The sequence below is a fragment of the Nilaparvata lugens genome, chromosome 4 (genome assembly GCF_014356525.2).
Source record: "Nilaparvata lugens isolate BPH chromosome 4, ASM1435652v1, whole genome shotgun sequence".
Taxonomy (NCBI): Eukaryota; Metazoa; Arthropoda; class Insecta; order Hemiptera; family Delphacidae; genus Nilaparvata; species Nilaparvata lugens.
Genome location: NC_052507.1, coordinates 9,731,912 through 9,743,633, shown reverse-complemented (window position 1 = coordinate 9,743,633; position 11,722 = coordinate 9,731,912). Strand labels below are relative to the sequence as shown.

Sequence of the window (11,722 nt, the reverse complement as noted above, 5' to 3'; positions counted from 1 at the left end):
ATATTATTCAACCCTTGGATAGGCGCAACCAGTTTAGAGGAAGCGAGAGTTATATATTTTTCTTCTCACTTTTCAGTATGGATTCTCTCAACATTTCTCCATCCAAGTTGTCTTCAACACTCCATCTAGTCCCCTAACCATGATGGTAAGGCCCTAGCCAGTCTCAGTCAGTATCCAGCATTCACGCAGCTATCGTAAAAATTCCCCTTGCTTTACAATGCCCCTTGATGCTTACTCTCCAATTCACAGACAACATTACAATCACCGATATGACGATGTTCTCTAATTTAAGATATCATTTCATGACACATCATTTCGAGTGTTTTACATGCAATTATTGTCAAGTGGTGTTGGGAAGGGAATTTTGCTGAAATTGATAAGCCTATCTGCGAATATTGAGTATTGAAAGCATACTGAGATAATTTAGCCTACCAGTCTGCATCGTCTTATTTTCCTCTCTTATCTGTCATGATATTATTATATCAGTTCGAGCGTTTCACAGCTTCAAGTATGCTACTCAATTATTTTATCATTGTGCATTTGACAAACAGACTGTTAACTTTTCATCCTGCGAAAGTCAAGTCTACAATACATTTGAAACTGTTTAGAGTCTTTTCCGAAAAATTGAGGAGTACCAAATAGCTATTGTACTTGATGCGGATTGCCCGATCAACTATTGAATGAGGTATGTGAGTGTTCTATTATCAGTTATTTTGAAGTCAGCTCATTTTTACTTTCCTTGCCCTATTACCATAGGTAAGGAAAGTATTGCTTTCCAAAAAAAATTAAGGTACCCTAATTTCAAGTTTTCTATACGTTTCAAGGTCCCCTGGGTCCAAAAACATGATTTTTGGGTGTTGGTCTCTGTGTGTGTATGTGTGTATGTGTGTATGTGTGTGTGTGTGTGTGTATGTGTGTATGTCTGTGAACACGATAACTCCATTCCTAATTAACCGATTGACTTGAAATTCTAAACTTAAGGTCCTTATACCATGAGGATCCGACAATGAGAAATTCAATGGAATTCTATTCAAGATGGCGGAAAAAATGGCGGATAATTACTAAAAAACCATGTTTTTTACGGTTTTCTCGAAAACGGCTCTAACGACCTCCTCCAAATTTATACCATGGATAAGCCCTATCGACTGAGTCGATATGAGTCAGCCCTATGACATGAGTCTCATTTCTGGGAAAATTGCAGGAGCTCCGTAGTATTCTTGAGAAGAATGGCGGATAATTACTAAAAAACCATGTTTTTCACAATTTTCTCAAAAATAACTTGACCGATTTTTTTTTCAAATTCATACCCTGTATAGTCATTTATCAGCTCTATTAACTGGCATGAGTCTCCTTTCTGGGAAACTAATGGGGGGTTCACCCCATCCTTGAGAAATGGACTTTGTAACCTCCTTCTCGTGCATGAGGTTGGTAGGTAGAGCAGTTCATAAAAAGAACACATAGTCGAGATATTTCATCTGTAGAACAGCTATTTTGACAACTTCCAGAAAATATCAAATTTCACAATTTACACATATGTTGCTGCCAATCGTCATTATGTTATTCCCCTAAATTATTCTCCCTCAAGAATGGGGCTTACAGATCAATGAGCAAGGAAAGTTGTGTGAGTGCGCCACATCAGATTTTTTCACATTCATTTTCCAATGATTCAACAGTAATGTTTATTTTCTAGTGAGTGAATATTTTTTTATTTATTCAACCATTCAGAATTACACAACTTACAGAAAAGTACTACAGGCTTATAAGCCCAAAACGGTTCCAATTCTAATTTATACAACAGTCCAAATGTAGCTAGGTATGTGTCACTTAACATTCATCAATTACACACTCAATTTACAATTCAAAACACAAAATATAAGAGTAACAAATAAAGAATATAATAAATGAATAAGATTTAATTAATGAATACTATTACTGAGGAAGAAGTCCCTGGTCCCTGAATACTATCCAAAGCTATTAAAGCGATTTCAACAATATAGCTACGTAATCGTTTGTAACGAGTTTTGGATTTATAGAAAATTTTGGTAGTTCATAATATTTCTAAATTGATTTGCCAACAGCGTAGATTTGGAAAAGGATAGAGCTATCTGCTTTGTCTAATGACTGAAAAGAGTAGCAAACCGATGCTAATCAAAAGCTGACTTTATAACCTGAATCTCTCTATAGAAAGTCACAAGCTTTCAGTACCTGCAGCATTCTACTTGAATCCTGCTCCAATATTATTCTATCATTTATAAGCTTCTAGATCATATTCTATACGATACAACGGTTCTGGTTACTGGTAAGGATGATAGTGAAGTTATGATTAGGGCTGAAACGGCTATGCATCAACTCAACAATTGGTTTGGTCATAATGCATTGAAGTTGAATATGACTAAATCCAACTATATCAGGTTTGCCGTGACGGGACATCATGCTGAACCTTCAAACCTGAATGCTTCAAATGGGAGGGAGTGCTTGTCTGTTGAAGTGACTAGTTTTCTTGGAGTGGAATTGCAAAAAAATATGAAATGGGATAAACACTTGGAAAAACTTATAAAACAGCTCTATCATGCACTTTTTGCACTGAGAACTGTGAGGACTCCACTATAAAGACAGCTCAGAAGGTGTATCATGGATATTTTTAGCCCTAATACGCTACAGCATCTTCTTTTGGGGGAATAGTAAGAATAATTTATATAAAATATTTAAGATGCAAAAGAAAGCTGTTCGTGTTTTGGAGGGCTTGCGGCCATCCAATTCATGTAGGCCCATTTTTAGAAAATACAGGTTTCTCACGGTCCCAGCATTGCACTTCCTTGAGACTGTAAATTTTGTCTTCAGAAATTCAGAGAGATTTGAGGGAAATGTAGTTTGCTATGGCTATAGCACAAGAGCAAAGAGTTCAGCTGTATATCAGTACCCCCGTTCACGGACTGACACTTTTGGAAAAGGGACCATATTATTCGGGACTGAAGCTCTTCAATTGTCTACCTGAAAGAATACGGTTATGTGGTAGTCATAGGCTTTTCTTGTCTTCAATTACTAATGTACTTGTGGAAGCGTGTCCCTATACAATGGAGGAATGTTGTGGTGCCTTCATACTTTGAGTTTATACCTACAGATGGATACACTTTGCATAGAAAAAATGTTCATGACATGTTACATGCCACTTGAGCTCTGCTCAGATTTGTGGCTTCACGTAACAAATGACAATAATAATAATAATTCTATAGTAAGGTCCACTTTATATGGCAGTGTTTGATTAGTATTGCTATCCTTGTCTATCATTCAACAAAGCAGATGGCTATATCTCTTTCTCGCTTTCCTCTGTTGCCAGATCGTCTTTGAACAATGTAGAATTGATAATTAATTAACAAAATATTTCATCCCAATCATAAAAATTCATTATGAAATTATTGAAAAATATAATCTCTTGCTTAATAAAATATAATTGATTATTTCAAACGAGAATGATCAGTTAAAATTACATCAATAAGCCTGTATCAACTACCATCTATAGAAGGCATTGACAAGACAGAGGATCGGCAACGTTGTTCTCGTATCTTTCTCCACTGCCATTATAACGAGGACCTCACTATTGTGGCTGTAGTTCACCTCTTTAGAACTGAAGGCACTTTCATCTGTCTAACATGTAAAAGATGATCAACAAGTCATCGCCAACAATTTGGTTCATCATACAAATCAACTTGGTTCTTCAAGTAACATTCATCACACACTAGCCTATGTCTCATGTGAGCTGCATAATCAGCAACAAAAAATCGATTCTTTTATTATTTTTCCCCCGCCTCTTCTACCTTGCGGTGTAAAGTTTACGAGAGATCTCCATTTATCACGATCCTGCGCCAAACGGCCAATCATTCTCTAATAACCACCCCTAGCCTCTAAATTTCTCCGGAGGTCATCAGGCAATCTTTTCCTTGGTATTCCTGCTCGCCTTTTTCCCTCTGCCTTACATTCCCATATCAGTTTTTCCCCACCTAATTTCCACTATTCTATCCAGCAAAACAATATTATTGTCCTGAGGAAGCAAAGGGGTTTCTCCATTTTCTACCCATATTTACTCACAATAACTCAAAATCACTCTATTTCTCTTCTGTTTAGCTGATTCTCGACTTACATAATTATCTTCTGAAGGGGAATCGCCTGCGGACCAGATAAAAACCGCCACAAAATGGACTCCAACCCACTCTTCAAACCTGACAATGCCTGCAAAACAGACCAGGAGTTTTTTAAAAAAAGATTCAAACGTTTGTGTGATAGTGACATCCAAAGTGACTGCGAATTCATTGTTGGCTCCAATAAATTTGTTATCAAAGGACATAAATTGATTTTCTCCATGGCTAGCCCAGTGTTTTATGATATGTTTTATGGGAAAAATGGAATTGATCCGAAAGTTATCGTAAAAGACTTGAATGTGTACGGGTTTAAAGCAATGAAGGAATTTATTTATACAGGTGGAGTCGATTTTAAATCATATCAAAATTCAACATCAAACTATGTTCTATGTACATATATAGCAGCTACAAAGTTTAAGATCGTTCAACTTGTGTCAAAGTGTATTAAATTTATGGAGGATGAAATAAATAGTGATCCTCCACAAGTGATTTGTTACTTCAATAATAGCAATTATATCTGGAATGATACTGCCGACCAATTGAATAAGATATGTCGCAAAGCCATTGAAACGCATACGCAGAAAATTCTAAGTAACAATGTATTTTTATCAGCTGATCCTAGAACAGTAGATTGGATTTTGAATTTGGAGTCATTGGCGTTAAAATCTGAGCTGGAACTTTTCAAACTTTTTGAGACATGGGCTCTTGCTAAAGCCAAACGTGAAAATATTGCAATGGATAAAATGGGAATAATGTTCAACGATCTTCAAAAACACATTCGGTTCTTGACTATGACTGCAAAAGAGTTTGCTGAGGCCGCCAAGTCTCCATTGTTGACTGAGGGAGAGAAATTGGCAATCGCTTTAAATATGGCCGAGTTTGGTGCTACACCGTACCCAGGTCATTTGTCTGCAAATAGGGTGAAACGTAATTTCACAAGAAAATAGCACGATATTCTTCCAAAGCTGTTCCTTCTTCCAGAAATCTTTGAACAGGAGGGTGCCCAGAAAAATGTAGAAAATCATTGGGTGCCACGTCTACTTCTTTCATATTTCCTTTTGATTGGAGCTGGTAGAATTTGAGTGCTGCTCTGAATCTATTACAAAAGTTTAATCCTTTAAAGTGGAATTGTTAAGAAAGTGAAATGGCTTATCTTATAAAATAGAAGTTGATAATCAAGACAACTGAAAAATATACGCCTTAAATCCGGATTGGAGAAAACTCCAATTGATGTCATCTCTAAATAATTTTCAAAAGTTGGGCCACAAATAACTTTCAAAACTATTTTGTCTCAGAGTAATAATGCCTCAATATTGTACCTAATTTGAATTCTTCAGTTTTTGAAAAGATATCCATAGTCTATCAATTTAACATTAATAATTCTATTTATACTTTTATAATATTAGCTTATATGAATCAACCTGAAGTAAATAACGTTTCAAACTGATAGAAAGTTGTAAACTTCTAATTTATTAATGTACGTATACCAACCACATTCAGAAACTGGATCGACTTCTCTGTGGATCGACTACGCCCCGTTTCGGGAAGCCAATTTTCTGACTCCAGCTGTTTAAAGTCTAGAACTTGCCAAATCCCGAGCTCGGAAACCGGCCCTTAATGTATTCACTGATAAATAATTTGAAATTGAATTTGAATTCTGCAAGAATCAATATTATAACAATGTAAACTTCCATTATATTCTCAAAAACTCAAAGTTTTGTACAATAATTCAGCATTATTTTATCTTACTCTCCCAGAGTACCTGTATGAGTGTTCATTGTGCTATTCTTTATTGAATTGATTATCTCAAGTACTTGGGTAAATTAGAATTTTCAAATGATGATGCTTATGATGATGTTGAACTGATGATTAATTTAATCCAATGGTACATATCAGCTGAAGAGTTTGATACATTATGTATGATAATTTTTAAAAGAGTATTTTTTGTGTTAGGGAACAGGTCCGAATATTCTGATAGTAGGGCAGCTTCTGAGGGTACCAGGACGAAGGATAATGATTAACTCTCTATATAACCTCATTTCATTCCAGAGAATAGCTGAATGTCGTTCATCAATGAACACTTCTTCTATCAATAGATAGGCGCATGTGACTAGTCACGATTAGTCACAATACTTCACATACTTGCTTATGAAGCAACACACACCGATTAGTCATTGCAATTAGACATGTCTTCATAAGCAGCTGTGTGAAGTTTTGTGACTAAACGTGTCTTGTCTTGACTAACTGGTGTGTGCCTACCCTAAGCCTAGGGGCAATCCTGTCTAGTCAAGACAAGACAAGACATGATCAGACACGTTTAGTCACAATACTTCACATTGTTGCTTATGACGCAACTCACACTGATTAGTCATTGCAATTGGACATGTCTTCATAAGCAACTGTGAGAAAGTATTGTGACTGAACGTGTCTGATCATGTCTTGTCTTGTCTTGACTATACAGGATTGCGCCTAGGCTTAGGGTAGCACACACCAGTTAGTCAAGACAAGACAAGACTCGTTTAGTAACAAAACTTCACACAGTTGCTTATGAAGACATGATGTCTAATTGCAATGACTAATCGGTGTGTGTTGCTTCATAAGCAACTATGTGAAGTATTGTGACTAATCGTGACTAGTCTTGTCTTGACTAACTGTTGTGTGCCCACCCTTAGTCATTGCAATTAGACATGTTCCAACAATAAGTAAAGTTCAATCAACCATGTTCCTGGCTCATTCATAACAATTATTATTGATAATGAGGGGAATTCAAGATTTCTCTTAACAAACCTCTTCATCAGAAAATATCAATGATTTCCATAGTTGAATAGTAATCATTGCAACAAGCAGCTTTTGCAGCCAATTTTCAAGGAGAATATTATGATGATTCAGCAGTCGCCAGAAGGCTTGTCTTGCTTCCATCATGCAACTCATAGCGGGAATTTCAAAAGACGTCAGCAACTCGCAAAAATCACGAAATGATGAGAAAATGCATCTGACGTTACTTTTCGCTCAGCTTTTGACAATGCCTGTACACAGACAATATAATGGCTTATCTTAATTGTACAATGGGTGGCTCATTCATTACTTTCCACCCATTCTAGCCTGTAACTATGTCAAGTTGTGACAATAATGTTGGGGCTTATTCATTTTATTCTATTCAATTATTTTTAGAGAGTGATTTTCTCTTCAAGAGTAGCTCACTCAAACGAGCCAGTGGAGTGTTCTACTCGTTATTCTACTATAAACTTGTAAAATGTTGTCCAAAATGTTGATCTATATATTTTTCTTTCAATTAAATACCTTTAATTCTAATTTTTACTTGCGCAAGTATTACTCTTATTAATTTCTTAATTTATAATAACCCTTTCGGCGAGCTAGCTTTGATCATCAGATTATTTCGAAGCACTAGGGCGCCCATCACTAAATTCAAATTTAATCACTCACGTGTCGAAAATCTTCTTGTAAGCCGCCGATGTCGATCCAACTCCATGCGGTCCGGGAATATGGTAGCCGGAATCGTCTCCTCCAGGGTTATCAATTTAATTAAAATGAAAAATGACTTCTGCTTCACAATAGCATCACGAAGTCTTTTAAGAAATTTAATAATTTACTTTAACTTTAATTTTTACAAAATTATTAATAAGGTACTTCGCTCTAAAATATTTGGGGTCCTCTTATGGTGGCATCTGGCTGGCGAGTGCTGGTTCTTCCTTCTCAAGTTTTACAGATCCTCTTTCCGACTTTCAAATTAGCATAAAATTTAAATATCTCAATCCTCCGCCATTAAATTCAAATAGATCTTACAAAAAATACCAAAATATTGCTTAGATTATATGATTAATAATTTCTTTGCATTCGAGCCATATTGATAACATAGATTACACAAATTTTTACACGAAAACTAGTACATTTATATAAATATATATAAATATTTTGAATTGGCCTACAGTTGCCGCCTATTAACTGCCGTTTTACTATTGGTGCATGCAAATTTTATTCGGTATTCATGCGCCTGGTAACTCTTATTTCCTGAATACATTAAATTATTTTTATTTGGTTTTTTTATTTATGCTCTTTGCATGCTAGTTAATATTCTATACATTAATATTAATTCCATGCTACCTAATAATTAGCCACGTGGACGGGTGTTTTTTCACATTGCACACCATCCGAATGCAATAAAGCTCTGCCAAGGGGTTTTGGTCAGATTCTACGTTCTTCGGTTTGATCGATCTCTAGGTCACCGATCCGTGAATACATCTACATAACCTCAATCTTCAAATATTTTATATAATAATCTATTTATGAGCAATAAACTTCCTTCAAATCCTTTTTAGGTTCTTGTACCATTTAGCCAGAACAAGCTGATGCTATCTTATCTTGATTATTATCTGCTTGGCGATATTAGCCAATTACTTTATTTTTAGACCTATTACTATTTCTGTTAGGGCTTTTTATCTACCCAGATTTAAATATGTTACAAGGTTTATCTCAAGACTCACGATAAAATAATCTCAACTCTTGTAGCAAGTAAGAACTATTACTTTATGCAATGTTTGCGGAACTATTGAAGGATAAAATTCATACTAAAACAGTCCTTACTTCATACTCACACCATGTTCAAGTATTAAAATACTACAAATACCTCAAAGAGAAGCAAATCCATATATTTGAGATCAATGAACTATGTTACAAGGTAAAGAGAGGCCTGACCGATTTTTGAAAGATGACTTTCTTTCATCAGTTGAGCTTGAAACAATAAATTGATTTAATTCTGAGTCACTATATAGCGTTGAACTCTGAACTATAGTGAGTTCCACGTTATAATGGTAGTGAAGAAAGATACCCTATGAGAAAAACGTTGCCGATCCTCTGTCTTGTCAATGCCTTCTATAGACGGTAGCTGATACAGGTTCATTGTTGTAATATTAACTGTTCATTCTCGTTTGAAATAATCAATAAATTATATTTTATTAAGCAAGGAAGTTTATTTTTCAATTATTTCATAATGAATTTTCATGAATAAGATGGAATATTTTGTTGATTAAATTATTAATTCTGCATTGTTAAAATACGATCTGGCAACAGATCAAAGCGAGAAAGAGATAGCGCTATCCGCTTTGTTGAATGATAGACAAGGATAGCAATACTATTACTAAACAAACACTGCCATTACAACGTGGACCTCACTATAGAGCTTTTCAACATTCTCGAAAAATGGTCTCTCAAGGCCGGTTTCCAAGCTCGGGATTTGGCTAATAAGTTCTAGACTTAAGACAGCTGGAGTCAGAAAATTGGCTTTCCAAAACGGGGCGTAGTCGCAGTAAATAGTTGAAACAAAATAAATCTTTATTTTCTCGTTTCTATAATAATTGGAAACGTTTTTCCTTGATGAAATGAAACATTCATAAATAATTCAAAATAGCTGAAACTTTACTCTTTATTTTATTTTGTTTTCAATTTTCTAGTTTTTCGAAATTCAATTTAAATTTGACTTTGACTATGACTACGACTACACCCCATTTCGGAAAGCCAATTTTCTGGCTACAGCTGTTTAAAGTCTAGAACTTATTAGCTCAATCCCTACTTAGAAACCGCCCTAAATGAAAGTGAACTTGATATATTGTAGCAGATATGATGGGATCGCTTGTCAACAATCTTCGAAAGCAGATAAGATTCTTGACCACGAACGCTAAAGAATTTCCTGTAACTGCTGACTACACATTTTTGACCGATCAAGAAATTGCATTAATTGCTTCGAATACGATCGAGTTTGATTTGATTCCATACCCAATATCCGTCACCAACGCAATTTTACAGGGAAATTAACAGGCTATGATTCATATCATCCTACAATAATTTAGTGAGAAACTCTATTAACAGGTTTGACAAACCTATTATGAAATCTTCAAACTCTACATTTCAGTATTCGATTCGCACAGAAACTTCGCTATAAGTCCGGTTGCTCAACAGCCGGTTAAATATTAACCGTGATTAATTCCACAAGAACCAGAGAATCCGTTTTTTCAAAAACGCCTTCTCTGATTGGTTCTCATAAAGTTAATCACGGTTAAAATTGAACCGGCTGTTGTGCAACCGGACTTATAGCGGAGTTTCTGTGCGAATTGAATACTGAAGTGTAGTGCTTGAAGATTTCATACCTTTTTGTCAAACCTGTTAATAGAGTTTCTCACTATATTGTAAAAAAGTTTATAACGTTAATCACGGTTAAAATTGAACCGGCTGTTGTGCAACCGGGCCTTTGTGTAGTTGTGAAGGTGATGTTCAACTTTAAATTTATTGATTCAAATTTCAATGGTCACTTTGACAGTTAGAAAATATTGAAAATAAAATAGTGTAATGATGTGTTAGATATCCATCTCGAATGAGAAAGACTTCTATTAATTTGTCAAAACCATTATTGAAACAGATTGAGATACAGTAGTAAATGAGGATTCAGTTACTAAGTTTCTCATCATTATTGTTGTTTAACGATCATCATGACCATATTTGGAATACTTGGGAGTGTCTAGCCTCGGCCAATGACAGTAGAGCTCGACCTTCATTTGTCAACAGCTAATGGCCAATCGTAGCGCTTCACTCACACTCTATTCATATATTCTGCTGCCCATAATAATAATATCGAGTGACCTGGCTGGCTCAGGTCTGGTGTCAGAGTTTTCAGGTCGCAACTAATCAATTTTCAATATCTAATAACATCAATAATTCATGTATCATATTTTAGTAATATTATCTAAATATCAATTCAGTATCTCATATTGCTTTTAACAGTGGATTGGACAATATAAATACGTTAATCAGTTACAATGAAATAAGAATATTCAATTAGTTTAATGGATCAGTGGTTTGGACAATATTAATACTGTACGTTATTAAGATTGTTCAATAAATTACAATGAAATAAGAATATTCAATTAGTTAAATGGAATGTATTAAGAAGCAACTGTCAGAAATACTTATCAAGTTAAAAATTACACAAAACATTCTGAAAACTATATATCATTATCAGGAAGATTTTTACTCATCTTTCTACTTTTGAGTGCAGCCCATCATTTGATATTGTTTCAAAAATTACGGTATTTTTTTAATAGAAAATTGCGATAAAATAGAAACAGTTCAAGACACGGAAATGGTTCAATGGAAATTTGTACAGATGAGCCCCCCCGCACCAATAGACATTGTTGCCAATTCATCAGGTTTATTATAGTCTAGTATATATTATAGTCTCTAGTATTCAGTATAATTATTTAAAGCCGGTTTCCGAGCACGGGATTTAGGTAAGTTCTAGACTTTCAACAGCTGGAGTCAGAAAATTGGCTTTCCAAAACGGGGCATAGTCGCAGTAAATGGTTACTGCAAAATAAATCTTTATTTTCTCATTTATATAATTGGAAACGTTTTTCCTTGACGAAATGAAACATTCCTAAATAATTCAGAATAGCTGGAGCTTTACACCATTTTCTCTTTATTTTATTTTGTGTTCAATTTTCTAGTTTTTCGAAATTTAATTTAAATGTGACTTTGAAAGCCAATTTTCTGACTCCAGCTGTTTAAAGTCTAGAACC

The 11,722-nt window shown here is 35.0% G+C and overlaps 1 protein-coding gene across 3 annotated transcripts in view; it reads left to right on the top strand.

The window, feature by feature from the left end:
• Positions 1-488: 488 nt before the first annotated feature.
• Positions 489-11,722, top strand: part of LOC111047331 (BTB/POZ domain-containing protein 3-like) — a 16,923-nt gene continuing 5,689 nt past the window's right edge. Inside the window, exons 1-2 of one of the 3 annotated variants that reach the window (XM_022333061.2) lie at positions 489-685; positions 4,156-5,655. In XM_022333061.2, the coding sequence (XP_022188753.2) occupies positions 681-685; positions 4,156-5,083 (933 nt within the window). In that variant the 5' untranslated portion in view covers positions 489-680 and the 3' untranslated portion in view covers positions 5,084-5,655. Of the gene's footprint in view, positions 686-4,122; positions 5,656-11,722 lie in introns of those variants that run through there. The other 2 variants (XM_022333062.2, XM_022333064.2) reach the window with 2 other exon arrangements.